The sequence below is a fragment of the Haliotis rubra genome, unplaced genomic scaffold (genome assembly GCF_003918875.1).
Source record: "Haliotis rubra isolate DU_JTF1 unplaced genomic scaffold, ASM391887v1 Scf1383, whole genome shotgun sequence".
NCBI classification, from domain to species: Eukaryota; Metazoa; Mollusca; class Gastropoda; order Lepetellida; family Haliotidae; genus Haliotis; species Haliotis rubra.
The window spans coordinates 175,702-195,429 of NW_025765318.1; the positions used below are offsets into that span (position 1 = coordinate 175,702).

A 19,728-nucleotide genomic window follows, 5' to 3' on the forward strand; every position below is an offset into this window, starting at 1 on the left:
TTTGTGTCCGGCAAGACAGTTCACCAGCTGTCCACCGGGTTCGGTTAGGACTGATCTGTCAGGCTGAAGGAAGTACCCTGGTGCCGTCTTACAACCATCTCGGAGATTCTCCAGGCCATCCCATACTTTGATCCTTCCCAGCAGCTGAGATGGAAGCTCGTTGGGATAGGATACCAGAGCATCTTGGGACAACTGAAGACTCTCTCCAACAATCTTTAGTTCTTGGTCATCTGGGTACACATTTCTGGCAGCGATAAAGTCCTCTAGGATAGGCCTGGATTCAATACATGCAATAACAGGATTTTAAAATAATACTCACTTTGTTTTATATAGGCAGATGGGTACATGGTTCAGTGTCTGAGTGTACCATTGAGCCATCAATACAGTTGCTACCCCTTTGCCTTGTCTAACCTAAAAGAAGTGGTTGTCTTCAGCAACCCATGATTAGCATACTGCTGAGGGAAAGCATTAAAAAACACACAAAAAAAACCATGACAGGCAGTTTGGATTAAAAAGGATATTACCAAGACTGGTTGGCTGGGAGTAAGATTAATGTGTTTGAATAGGGTATCATAATAAACTGTGGACTTATGGCTCAGTGGACAACACTCAGTGTTTTGGTACAAATGTATCAAAAGTTTCACAAGTCCAGACTATAACAAATTGCCCAACACATGCATGCTACCATGTTTCTGTAATAATCTCACAGGACCGACAAACCCGATTTCATGTTGCCTTTGATGCAGTTTACCTTAAACCTGATGCATGTAGTTTTGACAGAAGGAAAGCAAAGTTCATCAAACACTCCTCCTTCAGGAGACCCAACTGCTTGGCCTCTGTCCGCTGGTAAGGAAGGTTGTTCAGTTTTCTCAAGTTATAACCTGTCTTGAATTTGTCTGGCTGTGATGCTGGCTTACGGTCAGCAGTTTCTTTGTTACCCTTCTTGTCTACGTATGGTTTAGCTTTACCTGAAGTTTAACATGACCACCATAAATATACAACGTCCAGGTAATGATGTCTCAAATGTCTGCCTTAACAGATCTCATTGGGCGTAAAGGTATAAACGGTAGTGAAAATTACATGAAAGCAACAGTCAGTGGTGATAAAATTGGTTCGCCAAAAAAGAAAGGTATAAATGGAAACAGACATGTATCAGAATTCAATGAGCATATTCATAACCATGTGATTTAGGAGTTTAATAATTTTCCATATCAGCATTAAGTAGAAGACTGAAGAAATGATCAAGGTTGTTTCCCTTCCACCCTGTTACTCACCGTTTGCCCAGGTTCCAGCAAAAAAATCAGCCAGAGTTCCATGCATTTGTTGGTTGAATTGAGGATCAGAGCAATATTTGTCTGTAGCAGCCTCAATGAACTGTCTGTGATACCAGAAGAAGACCCTCACTCCATCAGCTCCTCTGTCCACCAAATACTGACCAAGGTCTGCCTTCAGCCTGACCAGGAGTAGAGGCGGAAGTCGCCTGACAGGTGGAGTCCAATACATGTACACGTCATTGAGGACATCATCGTCACATGACAGGATGTCCTCCAGCTCACTCTCCGTCAAACCGTTTTACCTGAAGAAGAAATCGTCACTCACCCATTCAATCGAAAATCTTATTATTGTATATTTGATGATGTATATTATTTACTCCCAAAACTAATGTTCATTTAATCAAGGGTTTCTAACTGCTGACATACGCCTTTAGGCCATATATATGTTAATCCTTTTCAAAATATATCTACAGTCAAAGTGTACTTTTGATTTGCAAATGAGCTACCGCATTTTGACATCTTTATGATCTGGGAAAAGTCGCAGGTAACATTGTTGGTAGAAATTTACTACTACTTGGAAATAAACAGGTTTGGTTTGGTGCTCACACACCGATATTCAAAATGAGGTCGAACCTGCTATCTTAACCCACGATCAGCGTATCCTTGTACCCAGCAACACAAAGTAGCACAAGAAATTGAAATTTGCCAGTTGACATGCACGTACTAATACTTACTCAACGTTAGATATGCTAAAGCTCTTGACACAAAGATTTTTCCATGAAGTGCTTCAACCCTTGAAAACAGGGCGTTGATACTTCCACGAATGGATGTTTGGAGAGTTGTCTCTGACTGGGGTGCAAAGGATGACCATCGACATGCCTCATCAAATGACAGTTTCAGGAACAAAGGAAGTGGACACTTCTGGAAAGCCCCAAGGACGGTTTGTCTCTGTTGTTCCGTCAGATCACGACGACCCACATCCAACCATTTGGTAAGAATGCCCTCAACGTCTTTGTCTGCGAGCTTTGGCACTTTAAGGAAATTGTCCCTTTCAGAATACATTTCCTGAAAAAGAATATGTAGAATGCAGCATGTACAATGCATGTAAATATCTTAAATTAGGTGTTTATTGTTGATTTTGACTCAATAACTGAGGCAGTGTCTATCTAATTTCCTTCCATTTACCTGTAAACGAGGAAAGCTCTCATACTGAGGTTCTGGTAACGTTGACAAGATCATCTTCACATTGTCGGGGAGTTGTTTCGGTAGCCAGAAGAGTTGGCGAGCGCCCCCTGCTGGGTCAAACTGATCAAGTGAGTCCAGCAGGAGGACCAAAGGCTCATCACTGGTGGCCAAATTCAGAGTCTCGTGGAATATTTTGGTCAGTTCCTTTGTATCCTTGGACATAAAAGAGCATAATATTAGTCGAAGGCTGAATATTGAGAAACGTGCATTATGTCTTTCAATGTTTGATGGATTATTGTTGTTTGCCAATGAAATCTGTCTCTTTGTGAAAATAAGAATCCATCAATTTCTAGAGTACTTTGTTTCCCTATTTTAGACTTACTTGAAAAGAAAATACTATGAAAAGCAGGACTATACTCTGAAGTGGAGATAACTGTCAACCCACTGGGCTATTACATGAGGAAGAAACATGTCTTCACCCACGAGACTTTACTGTGACAAAGAGACGTATATTAAAGATGGAAAAGAGTCACTTGTTTAGCACTCCATGACATCATGAAGTAGTAACAAAATCTAAGCCAAACAAAGAAGAATTCTTTGAAGAAACCAAACAGACCACACTGAGAAATAGTGACAAATCCTTAACTACTCAAGGGAGTCATACTCCTTTTATACAAATATATTTTGAAAATGATCTAAGTTTAAGAAATATGTTCATAATAAACTTTAACTTAGAAACAGTGAGGAAATACCATGGGTGACTGTGTAAAAGAAAACACTAGAATTGGAGGAAACGTTAATTGAATCAAACAGATTTGCAAGCGATTAGCCTTTTCATTAAATAGTATGGAATCCAATCAGCGTTACATGAGTAATGGCTGTGCAGTGAAGAAGAGAGGAAGATCTGACAAAACAAAGGGTAGCAGACACCGGTCCTTACAGCAGGAAGTTCATCTTCTATCTCTTCTCCATAAATCCTGCAAATCTGTGACGTCACACTGGACAACAAGGCACCAATGGTTGAACTGTCCGGAGTAGTTCCAATGAACCTGAAGAGTTGGAATCAGTGGTGATGTCCACCCTCTGTACAGTATATTCATTAACAATGCTGCATTTGTATAAGGGCACAATAATCATTGCAGAAACCACAAGGCAGCAGCCAAGTTTACTTAGTCGCAAATGTTGTACCTTGGTTTACTTGGAACCCTGGAATCCTAACCAAGTGCCTATAATTTCTGCTTTGTTACTTGCACATTTAATTACTTTCTTCTTAAGTTTTGTTTCATTTCTTATGATGGGAATTAACTTAATGTGTCCAGAAAAACCTGATATTTGCAAAGTAATAGCAAATATTTTTCTCACATATTTGAGAAAACACGTCCTTGATGACAATTTAGAGAAAAAACACCACTTGTGGTTAATTTCTAAAAAGACAGGAATAATGCCAGTTCCAAACGTTGTCTTATTTAACCTTTGCTAAAGTATCCCTTTTACCTTATAACCACCCCAGTCTTGCTGCTAAAGCTTTGTTGTGCTAAAGTAGCTGCCATGGCAACGATAGATGTCTTCCCACACCCTGAGGGTCCGTGTACAATGAAAGGAGTTCTGGACGTTCCTTGGAGGTATTTCGTTACGAGCTGGAATAAAAGGCAGGTGTAGTACTGATTTACACATATAAATAGACGCCAGAGTATAAACCCAAATGAGGAATCATTTCATTATTATACAGTTCTGACAAGTTGTGTATTGAAGAGTAACGCCAATGTTATTCTTGCTGCCTCTAACAAAACCCTTTCCATATCCATACAAAGTATCTGCCGAGTAGATTATACGATCCCCACTTGATTGATTGATTGATATGAGGTAGTGATGGTGGCAGGTGTTCGCGGGAAGATGATTGATTTCCACAGTTATTTGTGGCATTCATCACATACTCAGACAAAAGCAAGTCAATTGTTTGTTTATAAACTCGGGAACATTTCACAAGTTCAAATAGAGACATGTCTTGGTGTCAGCTGATGCTTCACATTTACAAATGTTCTCACTATGTCTACCATATGAAAGCTCTACTGTAAACTTGTATATGGCTGTTTTCAAAAGGAATTTTACGCAATCAAAGCAACAAACATACGTCTAGCGTCTCCTGTCGTCCATGGAAGGCTTTGCATTTAGACTGACAGAAGACTGTGTGTTCCACAATCTCTGCATACAAAGGTTTGGCCAGGTCGGTTCTCTTCCTGTCCTCAATGGCCTGCATCACCTTCTGTGAAATCTCCTCCGTGAAATCCTGACACAGCTGTTGGATATAGGCCTCGTGTCTTTTACTCTTTGTGGGGTCAACTCCTTTTGACGAAAAAAACCCAAACAGAATTACAAACTCTTGTATGTCTAAATTGTCTTTCCGCAATACGTTTTCTGATTCAAAATACAAAATATCTGAACAAAATAATGTACTCACCATTGTCTGTCCATTCGATGTTATATGTTTTGTGGTTTTCAGAACGCAACAGACTGGGGAGTCTTCTGTCTCGCAGATCTACCAAGAGATCGTAAGATTCCCGGAGTCTCTCCTCAGGTCCAGTGCATTCTGTAATCATCATGATTCTTTATATGTTCTTGTGATGTCCCTTTTGTAACCTTCGTAATAACAATACCCTAACATCTTCCTAAGTGCACCATGGTATATACCTGCGTTTGAGAGTATTATAAAGAATGGTTTCGTGTGATATTTAACACTTGGAAATACTATATAAGTGATTCTCATCTTTTTGTAGCAAACAATGTATTGAAAAGCAACAGAATATTATGACAGGTAACAATTGACAGTTTGCCAACAACATTCTACCCTTGTATCTGCTCAGGATGTAACTTGGTTCCTGTTTGTCAATGGCATCAATGGTTCGGTGAAACCACAAACAGCTGGACGACCTATCTTCAGACTCCTCTATTCCTCGTGTGATTTCAGCCTCGGTCACTGTAAACGATACAAGGCCAATTTCAGTTTGAACCGAAGGCATAAGGGTTGTTTCCAGTGGAAAATGATCACAACACAAAGAGTACAAGTCAGTGTTGCATACCGGACGTGACGTAACGGTGAGCTGTCTTTGTATCAAGTTTCTCATTGGCTGCTTTCACAAGGGCTTTCTGCATGATTGTATTCTGATCGTACCAAGCTGCTTTCGCGGACTTCTGTTTTTCTTCATTCTCATCTCGAAAGTCTGGTAGAATGGAGCTGATTGGTTGAAGAAAATAGGTCGGTGGTACGGCATTGTCATCTCTCTTGAACCAGCTGATGTTAAACAAAGATAGGACATCTTCCATTATATTGCACATATATTGGTGCTCTGCCTTTCGTTAAAATATACTTTTTCTTGTTATACCCTTCCTGCTGTTCAGCTTTTAGGGGATAAGATAAAGCAAGCAATTGTACTCTTTATATGGGTGCCATTTTCATTTTAAACGGTGACATTGTATCTAAAGGCTAGTGCTAATACACTGGTACTAATCAAGCAGTATAAGCAGCCACACACAGACACAGACACACACACACATAGACACAGACAGAGAGGCACACATGCACATCCCGATATAAGTGAGGTTGAGTGCTATTTCAGCTCACACCCATGTTTTTTTGGCGAAAGTCCTATACCAGTAACTGGCATGTACATACGTTTTAAGGAGCACCAGTGCTTTTTCCCCTTCCACTGCAGCAATCAGGGTGTCAAATTCAGTTGCCTCAACTTTATTTGGGAAGTCACGGTAACCATATTTGTGACTTAGAAATGTCTGGAAAAGGAAATATAAGCAATAATATGTAATAAATACTGATAAGGTATAATCATCTGCACGGAAGACTGGCCATTATTGCTTCTCACTGACGCAAAATTACAACAATTCCGAAGATAAACTGTTCACTCCCTCACTTATGGAGGTAAAAGATAAGCACACTAAATATTTCCCCGAAAATTAACTGAATCTGATTGTGTTTAAAGAATACGTAATCGGCATATGATGCAAAATCGACCAACAGAATCTTCAACACTTACTACAAAACTAGGTCCGGTTGACAACTTCTTGCAGAGATCAATTTCCCTCAGACAGAGTTCTGTCCCCATGTGGTCGTCCGTGGCCTCATCTCTGATGCCCCATCTCATGTCCACCACCTGGAACTCGTATCCCTGTTGCTGACACACCTCCTTCAGTGCGGGGTACGCCCTCTCCATCAGGGCGTTCCTCTCGTGCCATGTGTCTGTACAACAAGAGATATACAGCGGCGTTAGTGAGAACACGCCTTACTCTTACATGTAATACTAGCAATAATGGTAAATATAAGTGACAAAAACCTTTCGATATCCATAAGAAAGTGGAGTCGAATTGTACAAAGTGAAATAAGTTGGTCTGAAATTGTGTCAACTGTGGACTATCAGTAACGAATTGACAGTTCCCTAAGCAATTTTCGAAAAAGATTTATGCATTAATTCAAAGTACATGCATTATATTGGATACAACAACCACATCTACCATAATGCACATGCAGTAAAAATGCATATCGTCGCAGAAAACGTGATTCTCATGAATTACAAATGTACTGCATAAATACCTCGTAATTACCTTCTTTAAATTCTGGATTTTAAGTCTGTTCTCGCAATGTCTTATTACTTCGGTGATGTATAAAATCGAAATAACTTATCATTTTGAAGGAATGTCATGTATGTCGTCCTTGATATTGTCATACGTGGTACTCAGCTCCTTGTGCGTGCACTAGCTGCTTGGATATGTGCGCTACATAAATATCCTTTAATAAACAATTATAATATATTGTCAGAGTTGAAAAGCAGAACGGTACCTGTGAATGTGCTGCTTGTGAAGATCCGGACAATTTTGGCTGTAGACGGACATTCCACTGTCACATTACCACGGATGACCTCATCTGTATCTGATTTCTTCCCGTGATGCTTTGGGTGATCTCTGTGTCGATGACTCGTTCCAGGTCTCCCTGCATGTCGGCCGTCTTGACGCCGTGACTTTAACTCAGTTTTCTTTCTGGTAATGGTTGGTCGAGTTTTGACCGCATCTTCAGTCGTTTCCACGGCAGGCTTCCCAGAGACATTATCCAACTTAGTTCCTGTTTCGCTTGTAGAAGTTTCCTTCCTATTAGTATTTGGATCAAGATCAACTCTGGAATGACAAAATATACACTGATGATCTCATGGATGTTTCTCCAGTGAAATATGGAGTGAGTGAGTGAGTGGGCGAGTGAGTGATAAGAGTGTAAGTGAGTATAACATCGTTCTGAACCATTACAGTATTTCAGATATATCACGACCTTAACATATAGAGCGTTTTACCATCATTATTTAAATACACTTAACTTAATGGATCTTAATGGATCAGTGTGGAATTCTACCCCACCAACATCGATGTTTGCTCATGATTCTTGACAATGATTGGCTGGACCCGACCCGATTGTTTACACGCTGTCATTGCATGGCTGGAGTATCGCTGGGCGCGACGCTAAGCAACAAACACGTACTTTGTATGAAACTTGGGTGAGTGACAGGTACAACTGTTGAGGGCAGACATGCTAACCCTTTCTGGAACAATTTGTGTCACTGCAATTTTCAGCGATCTATTCTCATAATTTTCATCTATATTTTTACTTTCGAGCATACTGGAACTTGTTCTTCAGATAATAGAAACCATTCCATGTTTTGACGTTTTGAATCGAATCTGATGAATACAGCATGTTTAATGGCGAATTTCATTGATCAGTGACAATGTTGTTTGTTTCCATTCACACATTAATAGCTTCGTTTACAGATACACAAACTGCAATAAGCAGATTAGGTACTTTGTAAACATATTGGGACAGAAATTCATGTGGGAAATAAAACGTCAGTTCAACATTCTCACCGTAACGTCATCGTGCTTTGAAGAAATATATTCGAAGCATTGAACAGACCAGAATTTAATCGTATAGTCTGCCCATGAGGCCAGTGGTACAGATGATTGGGTAATGTTGAGTACATTGTGACACAGTGCTTCAGGATATACTGGTCTGGAATTGCTTGACGTTGTTTTGTCGTTTTGGAGCTTGCTGTTATAAAATGGTGTGGTCATTTCTATCGGTACAACCTCATGCATCGTAGGATTTTCGTAATAATACAAGGCCACATATCTTGATTATAAGTTAGTATAAGCTGGATATATATCTGTGTATATCTTTATATGTCTATATATATATCTATCTATCGATATATGTATCTATCTATTTGTCTATATAGTGTAAACAAACAATCCATGATCTAATTCGTCGAACATCTTGTGCCGTCACAGTGATTCATAGACGCATATTTATTACAATGTCGTACTTTTAGAATCGAGATTTGTTATGGATGTTTAGAGAATTTAGTATCTCTAAAATTGCATCGACTGTCATGATCACATTGTATATTTATGGATTTATCATAAATCATTCGAATAACACTGAAATTGTTCAGAAGTCTTCTTAAATGTAGTCTTAATCGATATGATTGATATTTTTCAGGCTGTAGTAAGGATTTTAGGTGCCGTATTATTTTTAGCCCTTGTGAATTAAATATACAACTGGACGACTTTTACTAAAGCCATCAGTAAACAACGTATACCTTCCAAATGAAACCAAATGTTTAATAACTATTTCATCATATCTTCACAGCTTGAAACAACAGTGCTTTAATTATTAGAGTTATTAAAATACCATGATTTCTATAGCATGATACCACTTCAATATGTTCACTATTGATAAACTATTTTCCACGTTGTGATAGAGGTCTTCTATTTCAAAATTCCATACATTTACTCTTATTAATGTTTGCTGTTTGTCCCATTTATAACAGCATATTTCGAAATTATATAGTTATTTGGTTTTGCAGGTTCATAACAGACTGAGCATTCACACATCTTCTCCAAATTAGAACCAAAATATTTCATCAACATCACAAGTAATAGTGATAACATGTCATCACAATTCATAACAGTTACTTCAAAAATATATCTACAACTTTTGCTGTAGAAACCCGAATATGCACAATATGAACCAGCCTTTTCACTCTAATAAACTAGGAACAATTAGGAAATTAGCATGTGTCTCATTTTAACCAACGCCCAAAAAGATAAAAAATAACTCATGAGTGTAAGATTGTTAATTAAAATGGTTAAATGCATGTTCAGACAGAGTTTATTCTGTGATGATATTGTGTATAATACGTGTATATAACATACATACGTTGTACATAATGATGCAAACATGTGCCACAGAGCGCGTCCTGAGTGTGAATAAAGTTCAGTTCAGTTCAGTAACAGTAATGGTGAGAGCATACATCCTTATCTAACACAGTGTCAAATAAGGCTTGAACGTTGCGATACAAACATTCTAGTGTATTAAATAAATTTTAATATATGGATGCATTGTGTCAAGAGTAAATGCAGTATTTATTTCATTTCAACCGTATCCAAAGCTTTCCTATGCTACTTTATACAGTCATTTTTCGCTTTACACCAATCGAAGTTGTTTCTGAGGATAGTCAAAACTAGGTGTTCATATGCATTGACCTTCCTTATTGAAATCAACAAGCAAACAGTAAACTTTACTTCCTTAAATATTTATGTGATAGTGATTGAAGAACAGCAACGTTACCCTGTCTTAATCCAAACAATGATTCCGATATGCACTTTTGGACCAAAGAGTAATTAATTACTGATGTAAAAATGTTCCCCATAATATCTAGAAGTTGGGTACCTCTATATATACTGGGTTTAAAAGAGAGTGGTAATAATAACGGCAGTCACACATGCTAGGCAGGCTTTAATTATGTCCGTTTTGATTATTTTTAACATAAATTCTGTCCTGTTTATTTGGTGCGTCAGTTCAGTAAGCATGTATATTGACAAACCTGATCGTCAAGTGCCCTCAACCTTTGGCACGGACACGCAGACACATACACACGCAGGCACACACGCACACACACGCGCTCACGTACACACAGTCACAGACAGACAACGGACAGACACACAAACACACACAACACACACACACACACACACACACACACACACACACACACACACACACAAAGGATACGAATATCAAAATGTACATCCCGATACAGAGTTCTTGTGAAAAATGTAGCACTTGTTATACCATTTGGGCCCATCATTTCACCTACCCGCTCACAGGTTGTTTTACTTCCTCATGCCCGAGACTCAGTTGCCCGGGGTGTGTCTGAGCACTGTTACCACAACCCATTGGTGACACTCTCCGTCATGCTTTGTTCAATGACATAGTCTACAGGCGCCTAATGGGCAAGTTTATAACCCCGCGAACCGAACATAGATTTGACGGACAAATAACCATCAATCACCCGGAACGAAGGTATATGTGTTGAGGTAGTTGAACTGACAGCGGGTTGGCTGAATGGAATACCGTCCCCGAGGTCGATAATATTGAATGAACGACATAGTGTTGTAAGGCGCGTGTGTATGTGCTGCTATGGCAACAGGGAGCTCTCTTGTAAACAACCACGTTCTGCTAAGATGGAAATAGTCACGTGTAAATTCACAATATGAAGGCATATACAACAAAAACGATGACATGTACGTGAGACATGTGTTATTATTTCATGCGAGTGGTGACTAGTTACAATCTAGAATGCACTTCGAATGGATGGATAATCTCTGGCTTTGTCAACAACGTTCTGCGGGTTGTGTCTTGGGCACTGTGTTAAAAATATGGAAGGAAATGAGATCGATGAGAATAAGAATCCTATCTTACCTTGCATTGATTGTGGGGTTTAGGAGAATGTTACTTGCGACGGACGATTGTCCTGGTTTCCTTCGATATAACGCGGTATACATGGTGTACTCTATACAGCTATATCTTCACACGGTGTCGCCATCACACCTGTCCATTTCGCTCCAGCGAGGAGTGATCAATATCCCAAGTTAGATCGCATACGCTTGATCAGATAAATGTAGTCAGTCTGTGGGTTGTCTGTCCATTACCTGAAATCTGTTGTGTTACTCACTACGGCATACCAGTACTGTAACCATAAAGGCGTTCTACTTTACACGAGGAAGATATCAGTCAAGCGTCATTGACTCGCGGTCCACGCATACGTTGGTAGGGCGTGTAAACAAACCCCGAGAGCACTGAAGGAGTAGATAGTTGAGTTAGAGCCATGGCTCCGTTCTATGTTGTAGCTGCTATGGTGTTGGTTATAGGTCTTGGTATGTATTGAGTATAGAATAGAAATGCTACATCATACAAAAGTTAACTACAAATTCACTCCTTGTAAGTTAGATTTTTTATACATATTGACAAGTTTAATGTATTGAAGATTTCATGGACTGTGGGTTTTTTGGCTTTTAATATGATTTTGACGATAACTAACGAGTGACGGGGAATGACAGATAATCGTTCCCGAGTTATATTGATTAGGTAATTCTCGAGCCTTTATTTTTATTACACATGTCAGTTTTCGATCTAAAAACATCAGTTTCTCTATGAGGAAACCCGCGATGCGGGGATTCCCCATATCCCTACGCGTGTGATTGGCTGTTTATTTTCTGAAACAGCCAATCAACGTTCACCAAAATGTGTAACCTCCCTAGGGACTTACAACAGCTGCAAAAACCATACTCACTCACGTACCCGTGAAGATCCGGGTTAGAACTGGTCTTCAGCAACCCATGTTTGTCATAGGAAGCGATTAACGGGATCGGGTGGTCAGGCTCGCTGACTTGGTTGACACATGTCATCGTACCCCAATAGCGTACATAGATGCTGAACGCTGGATTGTCTGGTCCAGACTCGATTATTTACAGACCGCCGCCATGTACAGCTGGAATATTGCTGAATGCGGTGTTAAACGACAAACAAACGAAAACAAAGTTTAACAAGTACACCATACTAGTAGTACGGCTCACATTCATGAATTCCCGGTAACGGTTATACCATTCGCTGATTGCTTGGAAACAAAACAACATACATGTATCACAAATATGTGTTATGAGTGAGTGAACATTGTACCTGTGTTAGATATTGAACTGTGAAGAGGCGGACAGTGAAACACAAGCAACTATTTATGACAGAGTGAGAGAGTTGAGATTTACACCGCTTTTAGCAATATTCCAGCATCATCACCGCGGGGGACACCAGAAATGGGCTTCACACAGTGTACCCGTGTGGAGAATCCAACCCGGGTCTCCGGCATGACAACCGAATGGTTATAGAATGCCGCCATAGATTCAGAGTGTGACATTGCTCAATCGATAAATATATGGTGTGTTTTATCGTCGAGCTGTGTTAGCTAACAATTTACTTCAGCTAAATAGAATCTGCAACTGATCACACAGACTAAAATGAATTAATTCAATCAGGGATTGTTATTGTCATTTGAAACATCACAATTCAGTATTTTCCAAGGCCATGGTTCACATAAGCCTTCCACACAAATTATAATACAGACATCGTAATCTGCCATCTTGATGACATTACGGTTGATGTAAGTGATTTGGCTAAAATGGCCATAAAAGAAACATACTGTTTACAAAACAAATATCAAAACTGCAATTAGCAAGCGACATTAGATGGAAGTCGAGGAGGCCTCGAAACAATGTCTTACAGCCAGCTTGTCCAATCCGGGGACATCTGGAAAGATTAACCATTTTTAGGTTAACATTAAAGGTAGACAACTTTAGCTTATACTTATTGTGGATAAACCCCACATGCTGCCACTGACATGAGATACGAATATGTGGACTACCGAATCTAGCTGTATGAAATTACTTCCACATAACATTCTGGAACTTGAAGATTAACACAATAATCACAAAGCAATAATTCCTTCAAGGATAGGTCTTGAGTCTAGTAATGCATATTCTAAGTACAACCATGCTAACCTGACACAATCTCTGGCAGGGACATCGGGCTTATTGCTGAGTGAAGGGACAGAGAGATCACGGTGTATCACAGAATTATTTATCTAGATGTGTTAGTATATATTATGTACTTTGTGGTTAGCATGCTGGCCTCTCATGCCAACGGCTCGGGTTCGAATCTCCGTTTGAGACACCAAAATTTGTGACCTGGGTCTCATACTGTGTTGTGTCCCTGGGAAAGGCACTTCGTCCACATTGCACTCAGTCCACCCAGCTGTTCAAAGTGGGTACCTGAGAAGCGGATGCACGGACCTATACGGTCGCGCGAATTAGCGCTTAGTAGCAGGTAATAATGTAACACCAGTGAGCAGCATTGCGTTGGATTCTAGGCGCGAACATTATTGTTATGTTTTTTTCAGATTAAAGATGAAAATGCAACAGAGAGGGTTCGGGTGATCCTGGCACAGTCAGGCTGGTAAGGATCATCATTAGCTCAGGGCCCTGCCCCCTCTACACGCAGCCCAGAATGCGAATGGACTTCTCCCAGGAAACACTGCCTAGTCGAACCCACCAACTAGTCGAACTTTCCGGAGAAGATGAAGGCTCCCCAACACTGCAGCCTTCTGCATTACCCAGAGTGTCAGAAGGGCTGTACTCCCGATGAAGAACCCGGGCACTCTCCTGATCTGCGCCAAGAGATCAGGAGGTACCAAACCAAGGGCACCGAGAACAATGGGGAGCCTGACGACAGTGTACTTGGGATGCAAGCGAAACATTTCAAAGGCGAGGTCCGCATGTTTATCATGCTCTTCCTGAATCTTGTCAATCGCATTGCTGTCAAAAGGGACAGGAACTTCAATGATATAAATAAGTTCCTTGGCTTTATCAAAAAGGACAAGATCAGGTTTGTTGGCTGGAATTCTTCTGAGGCTGTATATTGGCCTACTCCACAGAAGTTTGCACAGTTCAATTATTTCGTCTCACCTAGTATCATTACCAAACCCAATGCATGTGACACTCTGGGCATGGTAACCGACTGGTTAAGACGTGACTGTTGATATGACCACTGCGGCAGAACTTGACTATTAATTATAGCGGCGCAAATCACTCACTCACTCACGATCAAAAGCACGCACTTTCTCTGGTAATTGTTTCCAACCCATTGTATTCATCGTGTTATCTGTTTTAAGACTTCTGTTGTAGTATTTATTTAAATATTGCACACATCAACGCTTTAATGATTTTGGATTGTATTCCTGAGGTAATGTTGTTTGTAACGAAATATGTATCAGTCTTTCTTGTAGAGCCATATGATAAATGTGAAACTAAATGCGTCACCTTGGCAATCTGCACGTGGCTACATGTAGCATATGATTTCAGGAATAGGTAGGTAAACAAACCGAGTCCTATATCTGTCATTTTAAAGTTCCTATACTACACACAATTCAGTTATAGAGTCATATTTAGTTATCAGTGTCCTCTTCTAGTCCAGTACATTACTATACTGAGTCAAAAAAGAAACTTCACAAAACGTAATTTGAAAAATAATGGATAATTTTTCTCTGATGATACATCTATGTATCAGAAATGGGCTTCCTATCTTTCGACTCTAGAAAAACGTTAGCAAAACCCACTCAAACCCATCCATTCGTCGTGCAAATGACGTTAGTGGCAATTCAGGTTTTGCACGAGCAGTCGATCACGTGATCTTTGCATCGAAGTTTCTTCATATGCACGTGTTTGCTTTGGCCTCAAGAATTGAAAAAACACTTTTGAACCACAGTTCTAACGGTACCTGAAATGCCACGATTGTCAAATGTGCAACGTGAACGTGCCGTTGGCATGTTGCAAGCGGGAAGATCAGTTATTGACGTCGCAAGAGCAATGGGATGCAGCCGTCGTACTGTGTATGACTTGCGAGGTCGTCTACAACAAACTGGCACCACTTCTGATCGCCCAAGGTCGGGTCGTCCACGTGTGACGTCACGAGCAGAAGACCGTCAAATCGTCCTACGTCACCTACGTGACAGATTTCTGCCGGCTACACGAACCAGGGCTGAGATGTTTAGAGGTCGACTGTCCTCACAGACCATTCGAAATCGGTCATCCGTGGAAAGCTCACAGCTGCTGCTTACCGCGACCAGGTGCTCACCCCTGAACTCGTTCCTTTCATGGCGGCTCATGGCCCAGGTCTACAGTTCCAGCATGATAATGCTCGGCCGCATACCGCGATGTTGACACGAAATTTCCTTCAAAACGCTGGAATCAACGTCATGGACTGGCCATCGAGGTCCCCTGACCTTAATCCAATAGAGCACGTTTGGGATGCACTTGGGAGAAGGCTTCGTGGTGTTAGGAACCAGCCTCAGAATTTGCAGGAATTTGGCGCTGCCTTGCAAGAGCAATGGCGCAGAATCCCCAACCACGTGTTCACAAGCATCAGGCAGTCGATGAGGAGACGGTGTTTGGCAGTGGTGAATGCGCGGGGCGGCCATACACGATATTGAACTGAGAAATTTCGCATTTTTATTCTTGTGACTTGACATTCTGTATACCCATGTTTTGGAACGGCGGTGTAGCCTAATGGAACTGATAATGGCACTGTCAGTGTATCGAGTACATCACACAGATCTCAGCAATGAAATAATAACAATTTAACCATCTTCCCATCTCTTGTTCTTTTATAGTGCCCTGAAGAAAGAATGTGAAGTTTCTTTTTTGACTCAGTATATTTGTATACATCACAATACTTCAATGGGTACAACATGTTGTGCTTGAGCCAATAGTTTAACCCTGAAAAATGAATATTAGGTTGTATTAGTACGAGAACATATTAAAATATTAGCATTTCCCTAAAATAACCATTTTCGAAACACCATTAAATAGAAAGTTGCATAAATTTAAACTTATCGTATTCAAAAATGTTTATGTAGTAACACAGATATGATTATTTTAACGAGTTCCTTTCTTTTAATAAATACAACTGTATAAGGCGATGCATAGCCGGTAAGGTGACGTCCAGGAGCAATTATCTCCCTTTGTAACACACTAAGAATATCAGAATTGGATAGGTGGCATTGCGATCAAGGGAGTAGCTACCATTATAAAGAAAAGCCCCGGCTTACACATGATTATTGCTGAAAAGGTTGGGCAAGCCCTAAATACTATCGAAATATATAGCTTTGCACCCTATCGGGCTTACACGAAAACATTGGCTTGTTACGCGACTGGCGAATGACCATAGCTCATGCAGTTTGTACAAAAACAAAGTGAGTGAGTGAGTTTAGTTTTACGCCGCACTCGGCAATATTCCAGCCATATGGAGGCGGTTTGTAGATAATCGAGACTGCACCAGACAATCCAGTTATCAACGGCACGAGCGCGTCGATCTACGCAAGTTTGATACGATGACATGTGTCAACCAAGTCAGAGAGCCTGACCACCCGATCCCGTTTGTAGCCTCTTGCGACAAGCATAGGTCACTGAAGATCAATTCTAACCCTGATCTTCATGTGCCCATGTATCCAAATAATCCATTGATTTACAACAAGAAATCTTCGCAAAATAGTATCACCTGAAATCCACAATAGAAGATTAAAGGTTTCTTACTTATATATATACTTTGGCAACATGGCGAAAACCCCACCCAATCAACGGCTATCATTTCACAATGATGCTTAATGAACTATGCTGACAAGAGTAGTCTCCCTTATAACAATGTGCATGAACCCAAATTGACTGTATACTCATATCGCCATTTGTTATTCCATTTTTACATATACATTTATAAAACCAGAAAATATCGTCATGACGTCACAAGAATCTTGGGTAATTGACATTGCGATTTAGGCACGGTGTGAAAAAGTTTTAATGACCCATTTAGAAAATGGTCGTGGCCATGTTAATCACAGACTGTGAGGTGTCACGGCGATTTCACCTTCGACACCGTCAATATGTAGCTATCTAGTAACCTTTAACAGACATTCGCAGCCTTGTTGACATGGTATCACTCCAATTGTACCTTGGACATTTAGGGACCATAACTTATGGCTAGAGGGGTAATAATGATTTTTTGGGAAGGGCCCATCAATTTTGTACACATGTACTACGGGGGTTGCCATTTGGGATACAATAGGGTATGTTGTATAGTGGGGTGCATGTTCTCAAATCATAACCTAGTATGTGTTCATCAGGATGATCAACTATCACAGTGTCCTCCTGAGAGGGTACGTCCAAAACCTTTCAAAGTCAGTTTAGCGCTACCAAGCTTTTTAATCGTAGAATGTTTGTGTTGTTAAACCTTGGCTCAGTTTTCCTACCATTGCCAACGGCTGGTCCATGCTGGGTCCATGCAGATAGCAGAGGTACTGTAAGTTCAGTCTGGTTCCCTGGGTCTGTTGCGCCTGCGCTAACGCTCCGAAAGTGTCGGAGCGTTAGCGCAGGCGCAACAGATCCAGGGAACCAGGCTGCTGTAAGTTCCCATGGTCCCTAGTATGGTGATCTACCTTCTGTTGTTGGCGATCTATAGCCTGATTTTATATTGTATTGTCCAAAACATGCTATTTCTTTAACTTACCAAATTAGTTTTATGTGATAATCCAGGTGTTTTACTGTCCTTTGGCGACAGATTTTACAGTACAACCAGAAATTATTGAGAATTTAAAGATTGTAAATTCTTTATTTTTTTCACTCATTACTCACGTATTAAATGTGAATATTAGCAGAACATAACTCCTGATTCAAAGACAGGTGAACAGTTAGTATTTTGTCAAGTCACCATGGGCAGCAATGCAGGCTTCAATGCGGCGGGGCATACTACTGATCAAAGAAGTTAGAAAGTCGTGGTCCATGCTGTCCCATTATCGGACCACCCCTTCTTTCATTTCAGCAATATTTGTCAGATTTTTCTTATTGACACTTTCCTTCATAAGTCCCCAAACATTTTCTATTGGATTTAGGTCAGGGCTATAGCTTGGCCAAACTAATAATGTCATATTTTGGGTCCGAAACCAGGCCTGTGAATGCTTTGAACGATCTTTTGGGTCGTTGTCCTGCTGGAAAATCAAAACCTTTCCATAGAACAAGTGAGCAGATGGAAGTAAATGTCCCTCGAGAATATCTGTGTACCGCTCACAGTTAATATTCCCTTCAAATACACAAAGGGGCGTTGCCCCTAACACAGATATGCCAACCCACACGTTAAATTTCGGACTGTACTTTGGGCGCTGATACAAGGGTTTTTCAGTTTGTTTGGTCCAGAATTTCAGTGTATTAGGAAACAGCCACACAGAACTTTCATCTGAGAAAATCACATTGTCCCAGTTAAAATTTCTATGTTGTAAGCACCAGTTCAACCTTCGCTCCTTTTGTTCAGGATTCATGATCGGTGATGGAATTCCTCGACTTTTCTGCCAACCCATTGCATGCAGCTCAGTTCTAATTGTCTCCTAACAGACAGCCACAGTTCCTCTATCAATCATATCCAGCCTGAAGTTTTCTAAACTCCTTCGTTTGTTTTTAGAAACAAAAATACCAAGCCGCCTCCTGTCACCGGCAGTCAATTTTCTGGGCCTACATGCGCCTCCCTGGTGCTCAGTGCCATATCCATTTGCAATATGTTTCAAAACACGATTAACAGTGGACAAAAGGATGGCTGTTTTACTTGAAATCACTTTAGCTGATCTGATGTCCTTGTTATAATACTCTAGAATCAACTTCCTCTTCTCTAAATCATCCATTCACTGAAAATGTCGTCTGCTAGCAGGTAAACAAAGGGGGATAACTCTTCACAAACTAATGAAAAGGGATTAACGGAGTTGTCTCTCTTGAATGAAACCAAGCACTTGATAGCTGGTCAAGGTTGTTCATACTAGAAATCCAATTAAACATATTCCTAAAATTCTCAATAATTTCTGGTCATACTATATAATATACACATATTATTTTATCAACGTCAAAATGGCTGAAACTATGCCGATGTGACGTTAAATATTACCTCACTCACTTACTACCACAGAGTCATCACAGCATAATACAACTTTCTCCGGATCTTCCCCAACATCATCCACTGACCGAACCAATTTTCCACTGCCAATATCCCAGACTTTCACAGACCTGTCATAAGCGCCTGGGAATACAAGATGCACAATCCGTCATTGCAAAAAATGAGTTTGTTTCGTTTGTTGGTTGTTTAACGCCGGATTGGGTAATATTCCAGCTATGTGGCGGTGGTCTGTAAATAATCGAGTCTGGACCAGACAATCCAGTGAACAACAGTATGAGCATCGATCTGCAATTTGGATACGGTGACATGTGTCAACCAAATCGAAGTGCCTGACCACCCGATCCC

General features: G+C 40.4%; 3 protein-coding genes across 3 annotated transcripts; all 3 read right to left on the bottom strand.

Annotated features, from left to right (window-relative positions):
• LOC124268481 (NACHT domain- and WD repeat-containing protein 1-like) lies at nucleotides 1–1,557 on the bottom strand (the record flags this gene model as incomplete). Its single annotated transcript, XM_046703461.1, has 3 exons — nucleotides 1,275–1,557; nucleotides 752–968; nucleotides 1–274 (listed from the first exon to the last, which is right to left on the bottom strand). Coding segments are annotated over exons 1-3 (720 nt in total), but the record flags the coding sequence as incomplete, so codon positions are not given.
• A 440-nt stretch (nucleotides 1,558–1,997) lies between these two features.
• Nucleotides 1,998–5,003, bottom strand: LOC124268483 (NACHT and WD repeat domain-containing protein 2-like). Its single transcript, XM_046703462.1, has 6 exons — nucleotides 4,918–5,003; nucleotides 4,591–4,802; nucleotides 3,954–4,096; nucleotides 3,400–3,508; nucleotides 2,460–2,672; nucleotides 1,998–2,339 (listed from the first exon to the last, which is right to left on the bottom strand). The coding sequence occupies exons 2-6, from the start codon at nucleotides 4,714–4,716 to the stop codon at nucleotides 1,998–2,000; spliced, it is 933 nt and encodes a 310-aa protein (XP_046559418.1). The 5' UTR covers nucleotides 4,717–4,802; nucleotides 4,918–5,003.
• Nucleotides 5,004–5,522: 519 nt separating this feature from the next.
• Nucleotides 5,523–11,550, bottom strand: LOC124268484 (NACHT and WD repeat domain-containing protein 2-like). The gene is made up of 5 exons (XM_046703463.1): nucleotides 11,272–11,550; nucleotides 7,306–7,637; nucleotides 6,506–6,708; nucleotides 6,130–6,245; nucleotides 5,523–5,748 (listed from the first exon to the last, which is right to left on the bottom strand). Exons 1-5 carry the CDS (start codon nucleotides 11,352–11,354, stop codon nucleotides 5,523–5,525), a joined length of 960 nt encoding a protein of 319 aa, XP_046559419.1. The 5' UTR covers nucleotides 11,355–11,550.
• Between the last annotated feature and the right edge of the window lie 8,178 nt (nucleotides 11,551–19,728).